This window comes from Phascolarctos cinereus, unplaced genomic scaffold (genome assembly GCF_003287225.1).
Source record: "Phascolarctos cinereus isolate Bilbo 61053 unplaced genomic scaffold, phaCin_HiC Scaffold_726;HRSCAF=1367, whole genome shotgun sequence".
Taxonomy (NCBI): Eukaryota; Metazoa; Chordata; class Mammalia; order Diprotodontia; family Phascolarctidae; genus Phascolarctos; species Phascolarctos cinereus.
Genome location: NW_027556098.1, coordinates 375,788,621 through 375,814,993, shown reverse-complemented (window position 1 = coordinate 375,814,993; position 26,373 = coordinate 375,788,621). Strand labels below are relative to the sequence as shown.

Here is a 26,373-nt window from a genome sequence, read left to right as displayed (position 1 = left end):
ATCCTGGTGACACTTATTCATCAGCCTCAGTTTCCTCCTCTGAAAATGGGGATGATAACAGCACTCACTTCACCAGGTTATTGTAAGAATAAGATGAGATGATCAATGTGAAATGCTTTTTCAACCTTAAAACTCCATGTTAACATTGGCTTTCATTATTATGAGCTGTGTGACCCTGGGTAAGTCATTGAACCACAGGTGAGGAAACTGAGAGGGCCACAGAGTTGTCCACAGTCATACAGACAGAGTAGGGATTCAAACTCAAGACCACTGACTCTAAATCCAGGGTTCTTTCCATTCCAACACAATGCCTAGCTGCCTAAACCATAGATTTAGAAGTGAAAGAAACCTCAGGGGGCCATCTAATGCAACCACCTCATCTTATAGGCGAGGAAGCTGAAGTTCACATAGCCTAAGTCACATAGGTAGTAAATGACAAAGGTAGGATTTGAACCCAGGTCCCCACCACACTCCAAATCCTGTGTTCTTTCTCCAGTACCACGTTGCCTCTAAGTTCTAATGCTGATGGCTCTGTCATTTACTAAGTAACTATGTGCAAGCTCATTCCACTTGTTGGAATGAGCTGTGGAAAAGTTGCTACATAATTTTGGAATGCTATGGAAATTATTAAATGAGATAATTAATGAGAAGGCTGGGGGAGGGGTGGGAAGGAAGGCTGGAAGGTGCTCTGTAGAGGAGAGGGATGACACTTGTTTAAACAGATGGCCATGTGGGGAGTGTCAGGAAGCCCTCCTCTGCCTCCCCTGCCTTTCCCTCCCCTTCCAGATATAGAACAGCCCACAGCTGTCTTGTCTCTTGGCTCACAGTGGGGTGGAAGAAATTGAAGGGAAGGTGGGTTTTGATTGGGATTTTCTCCCAGACCTCAGAAGGCCCTGAGGGGACCTGGGCCTTTTACAAGCCAGAGATTTTAACACACTTCTTTTAGTCCAGAGCTGTCTGAGGGGAAGGTATGCTCGGCATGTTGACCCCCAAGGCCACCATCAAGAGAATAGCTCCCCAAGACAAGAGGCATCGGGTGGCCTGAGGTGAACCAAGGGGATTGGGAGGGAGGGGTACCGGGGGTGGGGCAGGGTAGGAGTACAGGGGGCGGGGATGCACCAGGCAGGAGAGAGGGGACCTGAAACAGGCACCAGGAGCTGCTCGCTCAGGAATCACTAGCCCCTATGTCTGAGGGACCTGCTTCTGGTTCTCACAAAGAGGTGGTCTGGACTTAGGATTTCATTGGTGTGGCCAAATCTCTTCCTGTGATACAAATCAGCAAGTTATCTGTTAATTATAATCATAGACCGGTGACTGGTTTTGAGGGATTAATTGACCTGTCCAGAGTCAAACGACCAGTATGTGTCAGAGGAAGGACGTGAACTTGGGTCTTCCTGACTCTAAGACCAGCTGCCTATCCACCACATCACACTTCCTCATCATTATTATTTAATAATAATAATAATAGAAGGTGCAGCAAGGCAAACTGGTTAGAAAGTTGGCTTACTTCAAAGACCATTCAGTGCCGAATCCTCTCATTTTTACAGATCTGTAAACTGAGGCTCAGAGAATACAGTGATAATAATACCTATACAACCCATCTCCCAGGGTTGCTGTGAGCAAAGCGTTTCATCAGCCTTAAAAGATTGTAGAAATGGAAATGGTGTTATTTTGGCTTCTCCTCCTCCTTAGAGAAATGTTGGGTTGTGTTGGAGAATCTAGGACGTTTAAGCTAGAGAAGACCTTAGAAGTCATCTTGCTGAAGAGGATACTGAGGCAGAAGGAGAAAAAAATCTTGTCCAAGCTCACACATTGAATTAGTGATGGGGTCAGGACTCTGATCCAGGTTTCCTGACTTCCCATCCAGGGCTTTTCCTATAATGCTATGCTGTTTTCAATGGCGATCCCTTTAGAAACTGGAGAATCTCTGGGCCCCCGGGCCCCTAGGACAAACTTTGAGGTCGAGCGCAAAACCTAAAATGCCTCAACCTTGGAAGCCCACTCATCTCTTCACCTCCCCCCTCTCACCCCAGGTGTTCATTGGAGTCAACTGCCTGAGTACAGACTTCTCCACCCAGAAGGGGGTAAAAGGCGTACCACTAAATCTCCAGATCGACACCTATGATTGTGGTACAGGGACAGACCGCCTGGTGCACCGAGCTGTCTGCCAGATCAAGATATTCTGTGATAAGGTAATGGGGTCTCAGAGTGGTCTGGAGACTGATACCTCCCCCACCCCTGTTCTCCTTGTAGCTGGGGAAATAAGAATGCTCCCTCCTAGACTCTGTCTTCCTGTAGTAAACACAACATGGGTTGCGTCAGGGCTAAAGATCTTTATAGTGTAGAAAATTAGCCCTTAGGGAACCTTATAACAGAATATCAGAATTGGAAGGGTCCTTAGAACTCAGAAAGTCAGAGCTGGGAGGGACCTTAGAACCCAGAATGTCAGTGCTTGGAGGGCCCTTAGAACAGAGAATGTCAGAGCTTGGAGGGCCCTTAGAACAGAGAATATCACAACTGGAAGTGCCCTTAGAACACTGAATGTTAGAACTAGAAAGGATCTTAGAGACCACCTAGCCCAACCCCCTTTTTTATGGAGGAGGAAACTGAAGCCCAGAGTCCAGTCACCCAATTATTAATAGGTGACAGCACCTCAAATCCAGGTCTTCCGACTTCCAATCTATAGATCTTACTGCTATACTATAATGTTTCTGTGTGTGTATTTTTGGGGGGTGGGGGGGTGGGGGTGGATTGTGGATATGGATGTACATGTGTATCTTCTCACCCCAGTTAGAATGCAATCTCCTTGGCCAGGTCTTAGCCTTGTATCTCTCCTACAACCTTTAGCTCAGTCTGCTCACATATTAGACTCTCCACAAATATTTATTGACCTGCTGTCATCCTTTGAGAAGATAGGGCTTCGCCCCCCTCCCACCCTTCAGCATCCCTTCCAGCTTTTTGCCTTAGAAGATATGGTCTTCCCCCATTAGCCATTCTGCCCTGGAAGTTGACCCAGAAGGTGGGGCAGCTGGGGATTTCAGCTGAGGAAGTCACTGCTGGGGCTGGGGCTAGGATCCTATCACAAGGGCTGGGTTGGACTAAGCCTGTCATCATCTCCTGGTCTTGCTCTGTAAAGAAAACATGACATGGTGGCTCACACATATTGTAAGATGCAAAGCAGCAGTTATGGAAGCAGACAGCCCTTTGCCCCAGGCAGTGTGGTGACTCTCATCTCCTCCCACAGGGCGCAGAGAGGAAGATGCGGGATGATGAACGTAAACAGTTTCGAAGGAAAGCCAAGTGCCCAGACTCTAGCAACAGTGGTCAGTATGATGCCTGGGGGCAGAGCAGCTGGCGCCTCCTCCCTATATAGAACAGGCGCTAGGGGCTCACAGATTGCCTTTGGGGGGACAGGGAAGGGCAGGGAGCAGAGATGGGAGGTTGGATGAAAACTGGGGCTCCTTGGCTTCTCTTAGCAAGAACCTCCGTGTCCTAAGTAGAGTCACCCAGGGTGGAGAGTGTAGAATCTTGGAACCGTAAAATGCTAAAAACTGAAAGGGACCTTACAACATACTAGATGAGCAGGTTAGTATGAATAATATTGGGCAGCTAGGTGGCACAGTGGATAGAGTGCCAGCTGTGGAGTCAGGAAGACCTGAGCTCGAACCCGACCTCAGATGCTTCCTAGCCCTGTGACCCTGGGCAAGTCACTTAACCATGTTTACCTCTGTTTCCTCATCTATAAAATGAGTTGGAGAAGGAAATGGCAAACTACTCTAATATCTTTGCCAAGAAAACCCCAAATGGGGTCCACGGAGAGTCAGACATGACTGCACAACAGCAATGAATGACATTCAAGTTAGAAAGGGCCTTAGAACATAGAATGTTGGCTTGTAGATGGAACTGGTAGGGTCTTTAGTACACAACAGGTCAAAGTGAAAAAATATGAGAGTTTGAAGGAGCCTTAGAATATAGAATAGTAGCATATAAAATGTTAGGGCTCAAAGGGTTCTTAGAATATAGAATGCTGGCATACAGAACATCGGAGCGAGAAGGGTCCTGAGGCCAAGAAATGCTAGCATGTTGAATGTTAGAGCTATAAGGGGCTTTACAATATAGAATATTAAAGCTGGAAAGGACCTTGGAACATAGAATGTCAGACCTGAAAGGGAATTTAGAACACAGAAAGTCAAAAATGAGAAGGGCCTTAGAAGAATTAAACAGGACGTTAGCTCTGGAACCTGGGTCTACCCTCCCTCATTTAACAAAAGAGGAAATTGAGGCCCAGAAAAGAGAAATTACTTATCCATGGTCACACAATGAACTAGTTCATACTAGAGGTAGGATTAGAAGTGAGCTGGCCCCTGGTTCAGGACTCTTTCTACCAGCCTCTGCTAGTTACTGGAGCCAACTTCTCAGGACTGAATTGGTTTCTGCTCAGCAGATCTCAAGGGCTGCCTACTCTCCAGTTTCCGAGGTAATGAGACCACCTACCTACGGCCAGAGTCTGACCTGGAAAGCCAGCCTGTTCTCTTCATCCCCAACATCCACTTCTCCAACTTGCAACGGAATGGTGTGGTAAGGGTCAGAGAGGGGTCCAAGCAGCCCAGGGCCTGAGGCTTGGAACCAGAAAGACACATCTTCATGAGTTCAAATCCAGCCTCAGACACTTCCTCACTGTGTAACCCTGGGCAAGTCACTTTGCCTCAGTTTCCTAATCTGTTAAGTGAGCTGGAGAAGGACATGGTAAACCACCCCAGTATCTTTGCCAAGAAAACCCCAAATGTGAGTCACAAAGAGTTCCACATGTCTGAAAAATGACTTAACAACAATAAATGGTAATAATAATGGAATGATGCAAGCACATAGGTAAAGTGCTTTGCAAACCTTGAAGTGTTATCAATATTATTATTATGGGTCTATTTCCTCCTCCCTCCTCTATTATATTCCCTACGTGGAGGCCCTTAAAAAGGCCAGTGAAGAAGGAAATCCCTGAGGCTGGGAGAAACCCCTCATTCCCTCTGAGGACAGAAGCACTATTTAAATTAGAATCCAAACCTGAGTAAATTAGAAACTGGTCATGATCAGTAATCAAGATTTCTCTGGAAAGTTAACATCTCAGTGTGGAGGAGCCAGGACAGAGAGGCCTCTACGGAGTGAGGAGACGTGCTACATGGGACGTCACTGGAATGACACAATCAGCCTCCCTGAGGCCACAGCGGCAGCATGTGGTGACAGGTTGGCAAGGTCCCAGGCAGCCTCCTGAGTCAGCCCTCTCGGGGAGGTTATGGGTTCAGACAGCTCCATATGGTGACTTACAACATATGTTTATGAAATGTCTGGCCAAGTTTAAGGTGTAGCATCTGTAGCCAGGTTCAGGGAATGAGCTTTTCAAAGCAAACTGAAGTTATCAGGCCTTAAAGGTCTCAAAGCTATGACTGTGCCGTCATGAGTACCTTCTCAAAAGCATGGGGTGGGGGGTGGCATAGCCAGAATTCAGGGGGAAAAGATCTGAGGGCTTTACTTGACCACAAAGCCAATAGGAGTCAACAGTGTGACCTGGCCACCAAGAGAGCAAACTTCAGCTACGTTATTACGAATAATAACAACAATAAGAACATTTCTGTAGCACTCTAAGGTTTGCAAAGTACCTTATGTCTATTATCTCATTTGGTTATCACAACAGCTCGTTAAAGCAGGTTGCTATCATTACCTTCATTTTACAGATGAGGAAACTGAGGCCGAGAGCGATTGTGACTTGTCCACTGTCACATAGCCAATACATGCCTGAGGCAGATTTTGTTCTCCAGTCTTCCAGACTCTGAAGTCCAGGGCTCTGCCCACTGCTTCAAATAAAAAGTCTGGGACAAAAGCCGTCCTCTGTGCAATCAGATTCCTCTTCTGGTTTATTGGGTTCCATTCCGGACATCACATTTTCGGATGGATATTGACCAATGTTTAGAGGACAATGTCCAGGAGAGTGAAGGGTCCAGAGGTCATGCCATACAAGAACTGATCAAAGAAACTGGGAATGGTTGGCCTGGAGGAGAGAAGACTTGGGTGGGCTGGGGGTAGGGATGATAGCTATCTTTGAGCACTTAAAGTCCTGTTGCAGGACAGAAGAAGAGTGATGGGGAGGAGTTACAGAGAGATGAGTGTAGGATTTATGTAGTGAAACACGAGTGATATTCCAAAGTGGGATGGTTTGCCTTGGGAGAAGGTGGCGCCCTCTTCACTGGAGGTCCCTCTCTTGTGGGTGATGTTCTAGAGCAGTGAGTTGCTAAATCTTAAGAGAGCTGCCCCAAGGCTCCAGGGCCCAGGGTCATGTATCTAGCAAGTGTCAAAGGCAGAATAGGATCCCAAGTTTTCCTGACTCCAAGCACAGTGTTCTAATCATTATACCACGCTGCCCCAAGTGGAAATCCTTCCCTGACATAATGGAACACATATTTCTTTTTGCATTTTTAGGCTGGTTCTCCTACTATCCACAATGGCACAAACAGGTATGAAGAACATAATTCCTATTATTTCTCTCCTCCCCCTTCCAAAACAGTGCTCCTTCCCAGCCTGCTCCCTCTTCTCATGCCTACCTCCTGCACCCAGCTCCCCCTGCACAGGCGCATCTACAAGCCAGTGCCCAGAGCTCATTTTTCTCAAAGAAGGGATTTAAATGAAGGAAATGAAATAAAGAAAAGGACATTTATTGAGTACCTACTGTGTGCCCAGTGCTATGCTAAGCACTGGAGATATAAAGTACGGCAGCCCCTGGGCCTTCTTCGGATGCCTCAGTGTGGTGTGGAGGTGACCCTAGGTTCTGGAAGGCTATGCCAGCCCTAGCTAGAAAGGCTTGGAGGACCACACCAGGAATGTACTTTTGGGGCTGTCATTTAGGGCCCAGCCTCCATAACTGCATGGGAGATCATCATTAGATATTTGGCCAGCAGGGAATTATTTTTTTCTTTGCCACGAGAATTCATTCATTCAAACATTTTTTAAGCACACACTGTGTGCCAGGCATTGTGCTAACAGCATATGAAGATGCCACCCCCACTCCTACCTTGCTAAGGCATGGAGGGGCTGCAATCTGTATGGTAGAGGGAATAGCCTCAGTGGTGAAATAGAACGCTGATCATTATCATGACAATGACAGACATCTATGTATTAAGCACCTACTGTGAGCAGACATAGTCCAATCTCCCTTTAAGGCTGACCACCTTTGCTCCAAACAGACCCATAAGGGAGGCCCAGTGACTGGAGGGCGTGGGCCTCAACCACAGAGCTGGGGACTAGATTTTCCTTTCTCATTGAAACTCCCCCAGTTTTTATTGGACTCATTTTATGTGAAAACTCAACTAATCTCTGGCGAGACAACCTCTTGTAAAAACAAACAAAATAGCAAGTCTCCGTGATGGCCTGGCAGATGGGGAGATTGACTGGCAGCTTTGTGAGACGACTCAGTGCTGGGGAGGGATTCCGATTCCCTCCCCCATCATTCCATTCTTTCTGAGGGCTATTATGTGCAAAAGCTGTCATTCATTCATTCCTTCATTTATTCCTTCTTTGTAGAAAGACTTCCTTACTACTATGTGCAAGATAAATGTTTTTGAATAACTGAATGCACATCTGCAGAACACTGTGCTAATTTAATTAGACCTGATCCATCCCTGTCCTTGTGAATTTGTATTCTAGGAAACAGGAAACATACAAACATAAATATTTACAATATACCTTATATGACCTGGGCTTGTCAGAGAAAGGTCCCCTGAACCACTACTGGGGCTTTTCCCTCTATTGGCTGTTTTTTTGAGATGTGTAGCCTGTGGTCTGTGAGCTGATTGTTAATATTTTGATAGCCACATTTTGAAATAATTGGTTTCCTTTGTAAATTGATGTATTTAAATATAATGTTCCAAGAAGGTCCATAGGCTTCACCAGCCACCATAAGAGATACAGGACAAAATAAAAGTTAAGATAACCTCTTGTCTACACTTACTTCCAACCTCTCCCAGGTCACATTCCAGGGGTTTCTGACTTCGCTAGTACTGCCCCCCCACCCCAGAACACTGGCTTTTAAATCTAGGTGCAGTGGCACTGTCTGGAGGGACCCCAACGTTGTGCTTCACCGCAGTACCAGCTATATGTCAACACAGGGCAAGACCAGCCCTGCTCTTTGTCTGGCCCCTCAGAAATCCACCCAATGAGAAAACAGCCCCTTTTCACACAGCTTCTATGCCTGATGGATTCTCTCTCTTTGCTGCCCTCCTGACCTGCAATGTTCTGCTATTCTGTCCCCTCAGGCTGCCTCTGAAACGAACCTGTTCACCCTTCTCTGATGACTTTGACCTTCTGCCTCCCAAGCAAGCAAAAGAAGATGATCTCCAGAGAGGTAGGTGACTGTTCCCCCACCCCCAGGCACCATCTAATAGGATCTGAGGATTTAGACCTGTAAGGGACCTCTGAGGTCACTAAGTCCAGTCCCCTCATTTTACAGAGGAGAAAACCAATGGCCAGAGAGGGGCACTGATTCGCCCACAGTTACACAGATGAGTTCTCTGACTCCAACCCCCATGTTCTTTCCAGCACGCCTTGTTGATCTGTGCCGCATTCTCTAAGAGAGGACAGCCCTTGGTACCCTTTCAGGAGGGCTAACATCTGATATGAGGGATGAATAGTAATAAAGATCTTCAATTGTACAGCTCTTCAAAGCTTACAAAGTGTTTTATGAATATGAATGCATTAGAGGAAGGTGGAACAAATGATACTATTCCCATTTTAGAGATGAGGAAACAAGTTCAGAGAGAGGTGAAGTAATTTGCTACAGTCATACTGTTGGTAGGTGACAAACTCTATCTCAGACTTAATTCCAAGACCAATATTCTTCTCAAATACCTTTCAGTCTTCTAAGAAGTGTGTCATGCCCCTGGCCATGAGGGCAGTTCTGTCTCAGGGCTCAGATAGACAGTGAGAGTTGTGTTTACTTCTCTTCATTCTGCGCCTTTAAAAAAAAGTGTAGGAGACTCAAGATTTCATGATATAGTGGGAGAAGTATTGGATTTGGGATCAGAAGATGGGTTCAAATCCCAATTTTACCACTTGTCGATTTGCCCCTGCAAAGGTTGATTAATCTTCCTGAGCCTTGATTCTCTCCCTTTAAAATGAAGGAGCTAGAGGGAACTAGATAAGCCAGAAGGTCTCTTCTAGCCTTAAATCCACTAATCCCATGATCAGTCCCCCATGTCCTAGATTATAATGGCCTCACTCTTCCCTCTCACGTTAACTAAAAGCTGCTTGCTGTCCTTTGCAGTCTTGTTATATGTCCGGAGGGAGACAGAGGAGGTGTTTGATGCCCTCATGCTGAAGACTCCAGACCTCAAAGGGTTAAGGAATGCGGTAAAGTCTTTTCAGATCTTCAGTTTCCTTGGGGATGGAGGGAGGGAGAGAACATGGTCCCCAGGGAGCTTGGAATTGTAGAAGGATGCAGGTATCTCCTCCTCCCAAGCCTCTCTTCTCTCCCAGATGATTAAATGAGGAGATCTGGCTACCTTCTTCCTCCTCTTCAAATCTTGGGGTCTGAGGGCATCTTACAGAATGAAGTGTTAGAACTAGACGTGATTGGAAACATCAAATGTTAGAAACAGAAGTGTGATAAGACCATAGAAGAGATCCCAGGGTCATAGAAGGGATATGGAGAAGCTATCAAGCCTAACCCCCTCACTTAACAGGTGAGGCAAAGAGAGGGGAAATGGCTAGCTCAGGTTACAAAGCTGCTAAGTATCTAAGGTTGGATTTGAGCTTAAATTTTTCTGACTCCTAGTCTAAGCTTACACCAAACTTCCTCTCAAAAGAGAGAGTATCAGAGTTGGGAGAGCCCTTAGAACATGGAATGTCAGGGCTAGGAGAAGCCTTAGAACAGAGAATGTCAGGACTGGGAAAGGCCTTAGAACATAGGATGTCAGAGCTGGCAGGGGCCTTAAAGACCATCTAGTACATGTAGTCTGTCTCAATCAAGAATGCCCATTACCATGTTCTTGATATGTTTTTTCCCATCTTCTCACAAATACCTCTAGTGATGGAGAACTAGCTACTTCCTAAGTTAGCAGTAGTGTATTGTTGGGCACTCGACTGGGTAGAAAGTTCTCATTCCTTTATGTGGAGCCCGAATCTGCCTCTCTGTAGCTTCATCCTCTGCTCCTTCTTCTGTTCTCTGGGGCCAAGGAAACTAAGTCAATCCATCTTCCACAGGACAGCCTTTCAAAAATAGTTGATAACAGTTACCATGCTTTCCAGCATGTTGTCTCCTTTCCTCTGGGCTGAACATTCACCAATTATATTATACACACATTTCTAAAGTTATATATAAGGCATAGGGCTGAACTCTGGACATGCCCATTTCCTTTACTCAATACTGATATGTGGCATTGTTGTCAAGGGTCTCCCCAGTACTGACTACTTTCACTAGATGTAGACCATCTTGTCAGGTTCCTTCCTAAAATGAGGCCCCCGGGCCTAAGGCCCTCCCTCCTCACCAGCAATGCTCAGACCAAGGCTGTCCAGGCTCTCCTTCTAGACACCCTGATTCCATCAATAAATCCTGAAAGCCACGTTTGCTTTTTTCTCTCCTCTTCTGTTCTCTCACATACATTATTGACTCAGGTTGAGCCAGCAACCCACTAAAATCCCAAAAGGTTTTCATATTTTCAGCTATAATGAAAAAAGCCAACATCTCTCTGATCCTATCTGGGGTCCATTAAGGTGAAACCTGAAGCCCCAGCTCTTCTGTGGCTCTCCCTGTTCCAGGGGGATTTGGGGACCTGGGTTTTGGGAGGGACATACAAGGCATATTTCTGTGATGGTTATCTTCCTGACTGCTATAACATTGGCTCTTCAGGAAAAGCACACGCCATAAATTCTCCATAATCTGATGGCTGCTTTCTGATGGGCCACTGCCTTTGTTAGCTTTGCAAACCTGTTTCTCTGTAAGATTTAACAGAAATAAAACCAAGTGGTCTTGAAAAGACTGAGAAGGAGCCATCCAGATGGCTCGTTCACAGGGCTTAGCATGAGGAAGGACTTTCCAAACTAGGCTCTCCAACAACGAGATGGGCTGCCTCAGGAGCTAGTGAGTTCCCTGACCCTGGAGGTGTTCTAGCTGAGGCTAGATGACCATTTATTGGGGGATATGCTGTGAAGGACATTCATCCATCAGGTGAGGGATTGGATTTAATGACCTCCCAAATCCCTTCAAGATTAGCTGTGGATCATGGAGTGTCACTGGCTGGCTTACCTGTCACCTGAGTCAGGCACTGTGCTGGAGGGTGCAAAGAAAGGCAAAAACAATCCCTGCCCTCAAGGAGTTTATACTCTAATGAGGGAGAAAACTTGTAAATGCACAGGTACACAGAAGATACATATAGAACAGATAGAAGGTAGCTTTAGAGGGAAAGGCTGTGCAGCTGTGGGAGAAGGGATGAGGCCAACCAGAAAAGGATTCTTGGGGAAGGCAACATCTATGCTGAGTCTTGAAGGAAGCCAGAGATTCTGGGAGTTGAGGTTAGTGAGGGAACATTCTAAGCATGGGGAACAGCCTGGGTAAAGATTTGGTAGCAAAGGAAGATGGAGTTCTGTGTTCGAAGAACAGCAATGTAGGTTAGTATGTCTGGAGCCATAGTGTATATGGAAGGGGGTAATGTGTAACAAGTCTGAAAAGGTAGGAGGAGCCAAATAGAAAAGAAAAGGAGCTTTCAATGACAAGCAAAGCAATTTATACTCAATCATAGTGTTAACAGAGAGTCTTTGCAATTTATTGAAGGGAAGGGGAAAGATAATAAGCATTTATTTTTATAATGTCTACTCTGTGTCAGGTACTATGCTATATACTCTTCCTCCTCCTCCTCTTCCTTCTCCTCCTCCTCCTCCTCCTCCTTCTCTTCCTTCTCCTTCTTCTTCTTCTTCTTCCTCTCCTTCTTCTTCTTCTTCTTCTTCTTCTTCTTCTTCTTCTTTCTCCTTCTCCTTCTCCTCCTCCTTCTTTTTTCTTCTCCTCCTCTTTCTCCTCCTCCTTCTCAAATATTATCTCATTGTATTTTATTGAGTAGAGGGAATGACATGATGAGACCTACCCTTAAGAAAATTGGTTTAGGGGCAGCTAGGTGGCGTAGTGTATAGAGCACCGGCCCTGGATTCAGGAGGACCTGAGTTCAAATCCGACTTCAGACACATAACACTTACTAGCTGTGTGGCCCTGGGCGAGTCACTTAACCCCATTGCCTAGCCAAAAAAAATTAAATGAAATTTTAAAAAAAGAAAATTGATTTAGCAGCTCAGTAAAGGGTGGTTTGGAGAAGAGAGAGATTTGAAGCAGAAAAACTCATTAACAGTTAACAGTAGTCCAGGTGAGAGATGCTGAGGGTCTGAACTAGGGTAGTAGCTATCTGAGTAGAGAGAAGGGTACAAGAGCTGGTGTCACATTAGAAAAGACAAGATTTGGGAACTGGATGGATATTCTGAGTGATTGAGAGTGAGGAGTGCAGGGTGACATTGAGTTTGCAAATCTGAGAGACCAGGAGGACAGTGTCCCTCCGGCAGTAATTGGGGCCAGCCAAGACAGATTTCATCTAGTTATAGTCTCACTGTCCCTGCTGATGCTGAGGGAAAACTGGAGTATCCAGTGGCAGAGCTGAAAGAATATGGCTCCTCAGCTGCCCATGGCTACTTTGTCACAAGGAAAAGCCCCCAGGCTAAAGTCTAAAAGGGCTTCCACTCTAGAAACATCAGTCCTCAGGCTACAACTTGGCCTCTCCCTTGTTCTTATGTAATACACGGGTGAGGGTGAATAAGACCCTTCCAGCTGGGGCTCAGACATCACCAAATATTTTGCTGCAGTTACTGACTTGGGCTAGTCACATCACATGAATATTACAGAAGCATGGAAAGTTAGGCCTAAAATGGACTTTGGAGCAGAGAATGTCAGAGCTCTAAAAGATCAAGGTCCCTTTGAACTCTGACATTCCATGTGGTAAGGTTCTTCCTAGCTCTGGTGTCTTGTATTCTAAGAGCCCTCTCAGCTCTGACATCCTATGTTCTAGGGACCCTCCTAGCTCTGACATCCTGTGTTCCCATCCAGTTCTATGGTTCTATAATGCTATGATTTTACCTCTCCAGTCCTTAGTTTTCTAATTTTCATAGTAACTGGAAGGAATCTTACAGACCATCTATAGAAGATTTGCCCAGGACCACAGGCCCCACCTTCCTCCCAGGCTTATACAGAGATCCCAGGAAGATAAAGGATGTGAAAGTTCTTTTGAAAGGCATAGCACACTTTATGGATGTGAGGCATTGCTGTTATTTTTAGATGGTGGGGAAAGTCTACTACCCCCCCTCTTCCCAACCCCCATCCCAGCCCTACCTCTGGGCTGTTAAAATCTGGCCTTGGCATCATGCAAATGAATTCCTGACTGTTCTCTTGCAGATCTCGGAGAAGTACGGTTTTCCTGAAGAAAGTATTTACAAAGTCTATAAAAAATGCAAGCGAGGGTAAGTAAGTGCATGCAGGGAAATGCTGGCATTCACTTGTCAACAAATAGCCTTTGGCCTTAACAAGGTTGTAAATCACAAGTAGGTCCAGCCCACTGGTTGGGACCCAAGACACTGAGGTTTTCCTTGTGTCCAAGTGCTTGGAGTTGTTGTCTTTGTGAGTGCCCAGCTTAGGCAAGGGTTCTGGCGGGGAGGGGGAAGGCAGTGGAGAAACAGCCTCAGAGCCTTCAAGAGAATGGGCTAAGCTCACCCTCCACCTTCACCCAGTCTAATCATCTGGAAGAAAGAGAAATAGAGTCAGACATCCCAGTTCTGCCAGTCACCACTCATGTGACCTGGGTGAGGTTTCTTTGGGCCTCCATTTCCCTATTTGTAAAATGAGATGACCTTTAAGGTACTGTCTCCTAAAGGACCCTTAGCTGTTAGTGTTTTCCCCTTGTGCCCCAAAGTTATCATGTACATACTTGGTATGTTTTCATGTTCTTTGTACCTATGTTCTAATATCTTATGTTCTGAGGACAGCACTCAACCATTTTTCATTTGGTCTTTGTATCTTTCAAATGCTTAAAATGAAGGGCCATCTGTAGAGCAGGGACTTGATAAGCACTCTTGGATTGGGTGGGATTCCAGGGCCAACATTCTGTATGCTGAGATTCCTCCCAGCTGCCATTCCATGTTCTAAGGGCCCTCCCAGCTCTCATATCCATGTTCTAAGGGCCCTCCCAGCTCAGACATGCTGTGTTCTAAGGTCCATCCCAGCTCTGTCTTTCTGTGTTCTAAGGCCCCTCCCAGTTCTGAGATTTCTTCCAACTTTTTTCCTCCATTTTAAAGTTCTGAGTCTGAGTGTATGAAGGACTGGTCTCATTTTCTCCATATGCTGAATGCGCATGGTGGCTTGCCTGGCCGGAGTGGTTATTAGAGAAGAAGTTGCCTCCAATAGACTTTTCCGATCTTCAGGAGCTCATCCTCACTCCCATTCTCCCCATTCCATGTAGATAGAGCAACTTCTAGAAATCATTCTGATAGGAGCCCGAGCAAGACACTCTGGGGGAGACAGTAAGGAATCGTACAGGGAGATAAAAGCTCGTTAGGAGAGCCTGCCTCAGACTGATCTGTTATACTCAACCTAAAAGAATTTGGAAGTAAAACCACCTAAGCCTTAAGACTGACTGGGAAGGGTCTTGGAGATAATGCAGTGCAATCCCCTTCATTTTACAGAGGAGAAAACTGAGGCTCAAGTTACACAGGCAGTATGGGAAGCCCAGGAGGAAACTCAACCCCAGCACCTTTGACCGTTGGCAGGTGTTGAAAGTGGATAGAGCACTGGCCTCTGAATCAGGAAGACCTGAGTGCTAATCCTGCCTCAGACATTTACTAGCTATGTGTAGCTGGGCAAGTCACTTAACCTCTAATCAGCCTCAGTTTTATCACCTATGAAATGGGGATCATAATAGCACCGACCTCTCAGGGTTGTTGTGAGGATCAAATAAGATAATATATGTAAAGTGCTTTGCAAACCTTAAAGTATTTTATAAGTGCCAGTTATTATCATCATTATCATTAGTCTTACAAAGTCACGCCAGTTGGGACAGATACATACATAACACTAACTGGAAAATCCAATAGACAATTAGAATTGTTGGAGTTAAAAGGAATGAGACACCTTTGTAGACAGACTATAGAGTCTTCCAGGCTATATAGGCTATACTAGACAAAAAAGGCTTCCTAGAGAAGGGAACTTTGAAACCCAGGTACAATTTGGAATGGCAGAGGAGAAGTGAGCAGAGAAGAGAAGGACAGTGACAGGAGTACCGGCTCGGTGTCAGGAGACCCCTGGTTTGTACTGTGACTATGACACAACTAGCTGTGTGACCTTAGCCAATCACTTCCTCTTTTTGAGCCTCAGTTTCTCCATCTGAAAAATGGAGACAATAATGCTTGTGTTTCCTGCCACAGGGGGTTGTTATGAGGAAAATATTACGCAAACCTTAAAGAACTATAGAAATATAACTGTTAATAAGGACTGTAGGATTATTTAGGGAACAGGGAAGAAACCAGTCTGGGTTTGGGGAGGGAGAAGGAGGGGAAGGTTTCATTCTATAGTGTAGTAGGACATAGGGTACACAGTAGGTATTTAATGAGTGATTTTTGGATTGAAAAATACATTGGGGCATCAGCTAACATCAAATGAGAAAATGAAAGCAAATTGCTTTGTGAACCTGAAATTACTATATAAATGTCAGTATTATTATTACTCGCCTCCCCTTGCCCTTTTCTGCCTCCCCTGATGGCTTCAGTCAACATCTTCTGTTTTTCCATTGAAATTCACATGTACTGAGCCAGGCAGCTCCCTCCCACCTCCTGTGCCACCCCCACCCCAAACCCACCCACAGCAGGGGTGTGCAGGTTTGGACTCCTCTGAGCCCAGCCAGTATCTGGAAAGCAAGTCATTTGCTGCTAAGCCGCGATTTGCAGTCATTATGTGGTGGCTGCTGATTGGGGAATCATTATTTATGAGCGATTAACAGTAAATAATACCAAGTGGTTAATTGAAACACTCTTCCCCACCCATCCTCAGTTCTGCCTGGACAATGGCCCGAAACCGAGATCTGTATCCCTAAATCCCTCTCCTGGAAGATTCTCTTCTCCCACTCCCCACCCCCTTCAGTCCCCCACCCGCAGCAGCATTGTACTCTTTTACTTATTAAGAGCCCCTGGAAGGAGCCCAGGAATTCTGCCTCCAGACATTGTCTGGGTCTTTTCCTTTCCCTTACCTCACCACCACCCCCTCCTCATAATGTTCCCTGGGTTGAGGGCTGTCAAAGGCTTGAGGGGAGGGGCTGGGCAAGGGCCCTAACCACCTGTCCCTGTTCTTTTTGACTAGTTCCAGGAGAGGACACATTAGAAAATCAATAACCGCTCAGGTATAGAATAGCCATTTTCCTGCCTACAAAAGCAAGTAGAGGAAAGAGGGCAGGTGAGATTATTTCCCATTACACAGATGAGAAAACTAAGGCTCAAAACCAGAATGTCATGACTAAAGTTACCTGGCTAATAAGGGATGAGGTAGGGAAATTCAGGATCTTTTCATAATAATTATAGCTCACATTTATGTATTGCTTTGAGGTTTATAAATTGCTTTCCACACAACAACCCTGTGAGGCATAGATCTGGAGCTGGCAGGGCTCTCAGAGGCCAGCTAGCCCTACTTCTTTATTTTGCAGATGAGGAAACTGAGGCCCTCAAAAATTAAAAATTACACAGGTAGTAAGTTTCAGAGGTAGGGTTTAAAAATAGTTGCTCTGACTCAAGAGCCAGGACTTTTTTCCACAGGTATTGAATTACCTCCCAACAAGTAACAGTGTTGTCCTCATTTTATTAGATGAGGAATCTATGGCCTTACTCATGGCCACATAGCTGGTAGTTGTCTAAGCTGGGATTTGAACTTGGGTCTCCTTGAACCCATGTGGTGTGTGTTTGGGGTTTATTCCCTGGGCCATGCTGTCTCTTCACATAAGAGTTCTCAATAAGTCTATCTCCTCCCATTCACCACTATGACCATCCCCACAGACCACAAATCAAGGGAGAAGGGCTTCATGAAGGCAGTCAGCAGAGGAGAATGAGGACCGGGCTTCAGGAGATAAATCAGTTCCTATTGTGGGTTCTGGCTCTGCCACTAACTTGGTGTATGACTTTTAAGGAAGCTTTGCTCTCAGTTGCCTCATCTGTGAAATAGGAATAGTTACCATTGCTGTGCCTACGGGCAGGAGGCAAGATTGCTTGAGATCTCTTCCAGCTCTAAGATGTATGATTCTCTAATGAGCTCATCACCAGGGGCCCTGAGAATGTGTGTGTGTGTGTGTGTGTGTGTGTGTGTGTGTGTGTGTGTGTGTGTGTTTTGTTTAGTTAAGTTTCGGTTTTAAACTAGGGCTCCTGTGCTCACTAGAGCTGAATCAGAAGCCCAGCTCAGCACTGAATGTTCCTTGCCCCAACAAGCCCAGAGTGACTTTCCCTTGGTTTCTTCCTTCTTACTTCCCTACCATAATTCTCATCATTTGGGGGCAGGGCAAGCAGAATCTTTAACTCTCCCCAGCGGCTTGGGGGATAAAATGTGGTTGATCTGGAGAGTTCACAACAAGGAGGCATCAGTAGTCTGGGAGCCTCCTGGAAGTCAGCTGGGAGCCTCCCTCCCAAGTCTGCCACCTGGAAGGTTGGCAGATTCATAGGATTTAAAGTTGAATGGGACCTTTGAACACAGAATGCCTTAGCAGGAAAGGTACTTTAGAGAATCAGATGTCAGAGTTAGGCTAAAATGTCAGTGCAAAATACCCATAGAACATAGAATGGTGAAAGAGGTCTTAGACTATAGAATTAAAGCTGAATGAGACCTTGGGACATAGAATGATAGAGCTAGAAGAGGCCATTCTGAGAACACAGAATGTCTGATCATAGATTGTAGAACATGGAATGTCAGAGTTAGAAGAGACCTCGGAACAGAGAATATCAGAAGTGGGAAGGACCTTTGGGCTCACTGAGTCCATCCCCTACATTTTCATAGGGATTAGGGTCACAGATTTAGAGCTGGGATCCTGTCCAGCCAAATGCCACATTTTACAGTTAGGGAAACCAGTGTCCCAAGCCCTTGCCAAAAGACATTTGCCATTGAAGTGGCAGAATCATGATTCACCCCCACATCTTTTGACTCTAAATTCAGTATTCTCGACACTACACACGCTATACCACCTCTTCCACCTTTCCCTCTAAGGAGAGGACAATTAGAGTTCTTGACCATATGGCAGGGTGGTCTTAGGGTGTCTCTTGGAAGGTTCTAGGGAGGCAGGGACACATTTCCCATCATGTAAGAATTTCTAACCCTAATTCTGAGCTTACCCTGACTGGGTTGCTTCAAAAGAGCAGATCAGGAAAGATATCCCCCCAGAAATGCTTTTCTGAAGAGACCTGGCTGACTCCCCACCCTTCCCTGGGCCCAGTTCTCTTTGTAATCTGATGAACAGGAAATTCTAATAAATGGTCAAGTTTATTTTCATAAAGCTGCACAGCAAGTCCTCTGGACAAAGGGAGATACCATCAGCCTTGCAAGCATCACTGAGTGCTTGGAAGATTAACTAATACGTTGTTTTTGCTGGCCCCTGGCCAGGTTTTTAATGTGAAGGTGAGACAGATAGTAGAGTAAAAATGACAATCAGGTCGCACATTATGCTGGCTGTTGCTCTAGGTGCTGGGGTATTCATACCCCTCTACACATATCTCCCAGCTGAAAAGATCAAAATCACTTTGTTTTCAGAGGCTAAACAATATGAGGTGGGAGGGAGATTGAAAATACAACCAATTGTCTCTTTCTGGGGTTCCCTTCTGCCTGAGAAGGGACAGGTTGGGGGTGGGGAGGGAGGAGGCAGGAGAGGCAAGATTTACCCTTAGCGAGGAAGTCTGGACAGAAGGGAATAAACACAGCTTCTGATTCTGTGACCCTTTAGAATGCACAGGGAGGCAATGTGGTTCAATGGAAAGATCAGTTGGTCTGGGCCTCATAGGACCAGGTTCAAATTCCACTTCTGTTCCCTAGTATCTTTTTGTTGTTGTTGTTGTTGATGTTATTATTATCATTATTATTATTATTATTATTATTTTAGTGAGGCAGTTGGGGTTAAGTGACTTGCCCAGAGTCACACAGCTAGTGAGTGTTATGTGTCTGAGGCTGGATTTGAACTCAGGTCCTCCTGACTCCAGGGCCGGTGCTCTATCCATTGTGCCACCTAGCTGCCCCTCCCTAGTATCTTTTTGAACTTGGGCAAGCCATATCCCTTGTCTTAGCCTCAGTTTCCACATCTGTAAAGTGAGGAGGTTAGACTGGCTAGATGGCCTCTGAGGTCTCTTGCAGCTCTAGATGAGAGATGGTTGGAATCCTGGCTCAGCCGCTTTCAGTCTAGGGGATCATAGACAAGAATCTCTGTGATCCTTAGCTTTCTCGCCTGGAAACTGACAGGACTGGACTAGGTGACTTCTGAGGGCCCTGCCACCTTGAGACCCTTTCATTCAATAACTCTCACGTCAGTGTTCTTGTTGCTATGACACTGCCTCAAGGCAGAAAAAGAAGTCCCATTTTAGCCATGGGGGCCAAAGGCTCTGAATTTGACCAGGTCCCAGAGTCTCTCCTCTGATTTTCTCTGACCCCGAGAACAGCAAGTTAAAGGGCCCTCTGTGAAATTGACTGGGGAGTAAATCTTAAGTCTGATTCTCGGAAAGAAACTCCTCTAACTGGCAGTGATCAACCAGGATGCACATGGCTCTGTGAGCACTCTAACCCCAAGCAGAGACCTTCAACCCAGAGCTCTGTGGATGCTGCTAAATATAACCCTGCAAAGGATTCCTCCATCCCCAAGACTCCATAATTTGCCTAATGACCAGTTGGGGTTGAGAAGAAATTTCCCTCCTCACTGCTCAGCAGGACTGTATGATTCATCCTGCCCATCCTTTGGCCAACGCAGCTCGGGTGACAGCCAAGGGAAGGGAAAGGTTTATACCACATGTGACAGTACTTAACAGCATAGCAGATGAAAATGGTTTCAAGCTACAGGTTTGCCAACAACTGCCTAACTCTGTGACCTTGAGCAAGCCATTTCCCCTTAGTTCCTCATCTGTAAAATGGTGATAACAGCACACGTGTGATCTGCCTCCTTGAGAGAAGCAAAGCAATCTGGAGACCTTAAAGGGTCACATAATGAGTACATTAGTGTTGTTGTTAGTGTGGTCATTGTTCTTATTTTCTAAGATCCCTCCCAGCTCTAACATTCTATGTTTTAAAGTTATTTCCACCTCTAAGATTTTATGTTCTGAGGGCCCTTCCAGCTCTGACATTTCAATGTTCTAAGCTTCTTTCCAGCTCTGACATTCGATGTTCTAAGGGCCCTCTCAACTCTGATATTCTGTGGTTTAAGATCCCTCCCAGCTCTGACATTCTGTGTTCTAAGCTCCCTACATTCCATGCCTCTACCTCCCTACAGTTGTCAAATTTCTAGATTAAGGCAGTTATGCTGAGTAGTCAGGAGAACCATCCGCCTGATGATACCCCAGAGAGGGAGAGAAATATTTGATGTGGTCATTGGGAAAGGGAGAATTTTCACCCTTAAGAATCGATGGGGCTTATCTTGAATTCTCCAGTTACTCCCAGCTTTAGAGCCCTTTACAGTACTTGACCCTTGACACTGAGGTCATTCTATCTTCAGGTCTGCTCACTCTCTCGTCTCTTCTTTTCCAGGATCTTGGTGAACATGGACAACAACATTATCCAGCACTACAGTAACCATGTGGCCTTCCTGCTCGACATGGGAGAACTTGACGGCAAAATTCAGATTATCCTTAAGGAGCTATAGGGCCCCAGCATTGCTCTGCCCTTGGACCTATGGGCCTACATTTGACTCACAGAGCCAGGACGTAGCCCTAAAAGCCTACCACAACCTCTTTCTGTGCCTCAGTGTTCTCAGTTACTTGAATGCACTCACCTGGGAGAGAAGATGCTCAGTCTTCAGAAGCAGCCTTTGCAACTCCCAAGAGGATCTTCTTTGGAGTTGCTGCCCAGTCTTGATTCCAGAGACATCAGCCATCCCAGCTTTGCGGACTATTCCCTACCCCACTCTTGAGAGCAGAACCTTCTTGCTTCTTGCGCTGGGGATACCCTGTTGTGACCAATGGCAAGACATTTTGGTTAGGATATGGGTAGTCTTGGCTTCCAGGGTCACTCTTCTGGCATCTCATGTTTGTCACCCCCATTTCCAGACAGGAGAACAGGAAGCAGATGGGGAAATTCCATTCATGCAAGAAAAAGACATTTGAAGCCAGACCCAGCCAAACCAGGCCGTACGCTCACCACTCATTGCCTCAAACCAAAGGATATTGTTTCTCTTAAAGGAGGCTATAGTGGAATTCCTGAGTCATTATCATTTGCTACTGTGTCATTCTCTGATTCCAGGGTCACTAATTATCTGGTTAACATTGTTACTTTGCTACTCCCTGATAGCCCCCATTCATAACTGAGGCCATGCTGCTGTTCAATATTGTTACAATTCATCATTGCTATAATCTGACACCTTGTTGCCATTAGAACTGTCTAGGTCTATTAGTAGTGGTACCAGACATCAAGCTGAATCCGTGCATTTATGTATTCACTGTAGGTTCTCATAGATTGCATGTTGTTACCACTACCAGTGGAAACTGCTTTACAATATGCCCTTTCTGTTTGAGATCATATGCCTTCTTTGGTACCACGTTGCTATTAGCATGGTGTTACTGCTTAATATCAAGTCGGTAGTTGCTTGATATCATGTTGCCATTTCATACATGCTAATAGTTGCTGCCACATTGTTTGAAACTATGTTACTGATCACAGTCACGTACAATGTCTTTTGCTGCCACATTTTATTGGATATTGCTGTATACTGCTGCCATGTTAATGTGTGAAACCGTGCCTGATTATACTTTTGTCTATGTGTTATATATATATATATAAAATATAAATATATATTGTGTATATATATATGCAACATTTTATATTTTTCATGGGGACATTTTTATCATTTCAAACAATGTGTTATTTCACATTTCTTGGATTTTTTTTAAACTTTTTGTATTGTATTAGTGTGTCATTTAGTAATAAAGTACTGACTACATAACATATCAGAGTTCAATATTCCTTTTCTAAATGTCTCCAGAAATCAGAGAATCAAGCAGGTCAACCTCATTTGACAATGAATCTTCTCTTTCTTTCAATCTGTGTGTGTGTGTGTGTGTGTGTGTGTGTGTGTGTGTGCGTGTGAGACTCTGTCTTTCTCTGTCCTTCTGGTCTTTCTCTCCCAACCCATAAATGTTCTCCATTTTGAGGACTGATAAAGAAGTTTCTGGGATGATCAGGGCAGAGATGTCAGACTTGGGAAGATCTGAAGATTTGGAATTTCTACTTCATCCAAGCCCCACACGTAAAGGGGGTATTAGTTGTAGCTTTGGCAATAGTACCTACTTGGAGGGTTGCGCTTCATAGGCTATGAAGCATTTTTGCAAAACACTTTCACCTCTGGTCTTCATAGCAACTTTGTGATGAAAACAGGAAAAAGACCATTATCCCCATTTTGCAAATGAAGAAACAGAGACCTGGAGAAATGAAGCATAAAATTCATATTTTTTATGGTATCTTAAGTCCTATCAATCACTTTCCATGGAATAAAATTTGGAGGTAGGCAATACAAGTATTATCATCTCCATTTCACAGATGAGGAAACTGAGGCTGAGAGGTAAAGGGACTTGCCCTTGGTCATACAACCAGTAAGTGGCCAGGCCCAAATATGAACACAGGTTTTCTGACTTCAGATCCAATACTCTATCCACTGTACCACCCTCTCCAGGAAATGTAGCCTGAAGTCTTGCTCCCATAGCTTCAAGGGCCCAGGATAGAGGCAGAAAGCATGGGAGAGAGAAAGTTAGGAGATCGGGGTTCAAATCCCAGTTCTGATATTATCTTGCAGTGGGACAGTCACTTTCCTCCTGTGGGACCCACTTTCCTCATTTACAAAATGAGGGCAGTGGATCTTAAAGGTCCCTTCCAAGTTCAAGTTGTTATAGGATTTCAGGCTGAAAGAAACCTTAGAAATTCTCTACTCCAACTCTCTTATTTTACAGGTAGGGAAATTAAAATCCAGAGAAGAGTCTTTGCCCAAGAACATTTCAAGTTGTTCTGGCCTGGGTGGCAAGCATCTATAACCATGAACAACCTTTGGTATGGCAGCCGAAGAACTTACTTTGGAGGTGGGAGGACCTGGGTTCAAATCCTGACTCTAACATCTTCTAGTTCTGTGACCTGGGCAAGTCCCTTAACCTCTCAGCCTCAGCTTCCTCATTTTAAAATGAGGGTGACACTCATCCCTTAGGATTGTGGTAGGTATTAAGTGAGATTACATGTGCACATAGATGTGAACATATGTGTGTACATGCATGTAAATACATATCTGTACATAGTACAGATCTTAAAATACTATGCTAGTTATTATCATAATCATATCTCTGTGCTGAACTGAAGGAAGTCCTACCTCCAAGCTAACAACATCCTTTGAGAGGTACATAAAGAGACTACTGAGATTTAGCCAGAGCTGAAGGGAGGTCAAGGTGGGAGGGAGAGAGAAGACTAGAATCCCTACATCAGAATGATGATGCTGAGTCACCTATGGACCTCCCAAAGTCTGCCCTCTGACTAATTGAATGTCAGGGACCTCCCTCCCTACAGAGAAGGAGAAGAGAACAAAACAAAAAGAAACAGAAAGGACTAGCAGGAAAACAGCAGATGTTGACCTGAAAAAGATAGCGACTTGAGAGCGAGGAGACCTGGGTTCCAGGGCCAGCTCTGACACTCGGTCCTTGTGTGATTGTGGGGGAGTGACTGGGATGGGAGCCCCAGCATCTTCTGCAACATGGGAATGACAATACCCACCCTCCCTTTTTCACATGAATCTTTGCAAGGGTCAAGACAGTCCCCAGATGTGACAATGTTTTATAAACTATAAATCACTGTCCAGATGGGTATCATTCTTCTCATGTCAGGACTATCTCATTGGATCAATATGACAGGTTCATGATCTAGACAAAAGGGAAAAAAAAAACCTCTCTGGGGGGAAGGCAAAATCTCCAAGGCAAGTCCTCCTTCCCTTTTCAGATAGACTGAGCAGGGTACCAGATCTACCTATTTCTTAGGGGAAGTCATAGTTTTAAGAAATGTACTTCTTAGTAGAAATTGAACTCAGGTCTTCCTGACTCTAATGTGGGGCCCTATGCACTGCAACATTTGGTTGCTCGTGGGTTTGTCCACTTGTCTTCTGGACCTTGTAAGATGGGAGGATTAGAAGGAATATGCAATATGGCAAAAGGCTAATAACTGTTTAGTCATATCCAGTTCAGTTAAAGTGCAGCATGGTATACTGAGCAGAGATACCATGGAAAATACTGCATACCTGGAGTTAGGAGATCTGGATGTGAGTACCAGCTCTGGTACTTAGTAATTATGTGACCCTGGGCAAGTCACTTATTTGGTTCCTCATCTGTAAAATGAGGCAGTGAAGTGGATAGAGCAGTGGACCTGATGCCAGGAAGATATGAGTTCAAATCCAGGTTCAGACATTTACTAGTTCTGTGACCCTGGGCAAGTCACTTTAACCATTGTTTGCCTCAGTTTCCCCATATGTAAAATGGTAATAATAATAATAGTAGCTACCTCTCAGGATTGTTATGAGGAGTAAATGAAATAATATTTGTAAAGTGCTTTTACAAACCTTGAAGTGCCATATAAGTGTTAATCAATATTTGTTAATACCTAATATAGTAGCTGTTATAGTTAATATCTATACTCTTGACCTCATAGAGTTGTGAGAAAAATATTTTGTAAACCTTAACATGCTAGATAAAGGTGAGCTGTTGACATTTTTAATAAAACAGTCAAACTAGAAAAAAAAAGAAATGTACTTCTTAAAATTATAGGATGTTAGAAGCAAAAGAGGTCTTAGAATATAGAATGTCAGAGCTGGGAGGGATCTTAGAACCTAGAATATCAGAACTGGAGGGCACATTAGAACAAAGAATGTTAGAGCTAAAGAGATCCTTGGAAAGTAGACTTTTAGACCTAGGGCCTTAGAATATAAAGGTTAAAATATAAATTAGCAGAACTGGAAAGAACATTAAAACAAAGAATATTAAAGCTGGAAAGAATCTTAAAATACAGAATTTTGGAGCATATAATATAGAAAGTAAAGGAGACTCCCCAGAAGTCATCTAGTTCTACCTTCCTGGAAGTAGGATTCTCTGGCACAGCAGCCCTGACAGGTGGTAATCCCAGTCTCTCTTAAATATTTCCAATAACCAGGAACTTACTGCCTACTAAGATTCTAGTGCTGAATACCTTTTAAGCAAGTTCTTCTGTCTAGTAAGCAGAAGTCCACCCGTTTGTGATTTCCACCATTTGCTTTACTTCTCCCATCTGGGCCTATGCAGAGTAAGTCTACTCCCTCTAACCCTGGGATGGCCCTTCAGTTACTTGAACCCAGATATCATAACCCCATTAAGTCTTTTCTTAGGCCCAACTAGGTGGCACAGTGGAGCACTGGGCCTGGCATCAGGAAGATCTGATTTTAAATACACTCTCACATACTCACTAGCTGTGTGACCCTGAGCAAGTCACTTAACCTTGTTTGTCTCAGTTTCCTTATCTGTAAAATGTGCTAAAGAAGGACATGGTAAACCATTCCAGTGTCTTTGCCAAGAAAACCCCAGATGGAATCACGACGAGTTGCACATGACTGGAACAACTGCATGACAGAGGCTACCATGTAATGAAGCACGGAGGGAAGCAGCTTCAGAGATAGAAGTGACCATAAAATAACCCCTTCTTTTTTACAGAGAAGGAAACTGAGGCCTAGAGAGGTGACAAGCCCAGGGTCACGTAGGTAGCAAGGGGACCAGGTTTCAAACCTGGGTCCTCTGATGCCATATCCAGTGCACTATCCCCTGTGCTGCACTGCCTCCCGAGAGACTGTGAGTAGATTCTTGCATCTCATTTCTAGAAGGAAACCCGGCTAATCTGTATGTGGACTTCAGCTGGCCGCCTGGGTTATCACTGAAATCCACGGGGAGCTCTGTCCTTATTCCCCAAGTTACTCTCTGTGCCCCTGAACTGACCTCTCCCAGAGCCCTGACCCTCCAAATGGACAACAGGCCTGCCTAGGGGCCAGCTCACTTTGACTATCACCTGCATCTGCATTCACTCGGGGGAATTCTGCTCTTGTCTCTTGTCTG

At 44.9% G+C, this 26,373-nt stretch overlaps 1 protein-coding gene and 1 long non-coding RNA gene across 2 annotated transcripts in view; one reads left to right on the top strand and one right to left on the bottom strand.

Moving 5' to 3' along the window:
• The window catches only part of GRHL3 (grainyhead like transcription factor 3), a 50,704-nt gene extending 28,532 nt beyond the window's left edge, over positions 1-22,172 (top strand). Inside the window, exons 9-16 of the mRNA XM_020983110.2 lie at positions 2,034-2,192; positions 3,245-3,323; positions 4,445-4,578; positions 6,469-6,503; positions 8,298-8,386; positions 9,305-9,390; positions 13,466-13,530; positions 20,807-22,172. Of these exons, the coding sequence (XP_020838769.1) occupies positions 2,034-2,192; positions 3,245-3,323; positions 4,445-4,578; positions 6,469-6,503; positions 8,298-8,386; positions 9,305-9,390; positions 13,466-13,530; positions 20,807-20,921 (762 nt within the window). The 3' untranslated portion in view covers positions 20,922-22,172. The remainder of the gene's footprint in view (positions 1-2,033; positions 2,193-3,244; positions 3,324-4,444; positions 4,579-6,468; positions 6,504-8,297; positions 8,387-9,304; positions 9,391-13,465; positions 13,531-20,806) is intronic.
• LOC110206077 (uncharacterized) lies at positions 2,865-5,943 on the bottom strand. The gene is made up of 3 exons (XR_002323777.2): positions 5,714-5,943; positions 4,495-4,619; positions 2,865-3,128 (listed from the first exon to the last, which is right to left on the bottom strand). It is a non-coding gene; the product is annotated as an uncharacterized LOC110206077 (long non-coding RNA).
• Positions 22,173-26,373: the final 4,201 nt, after the last annotated feature.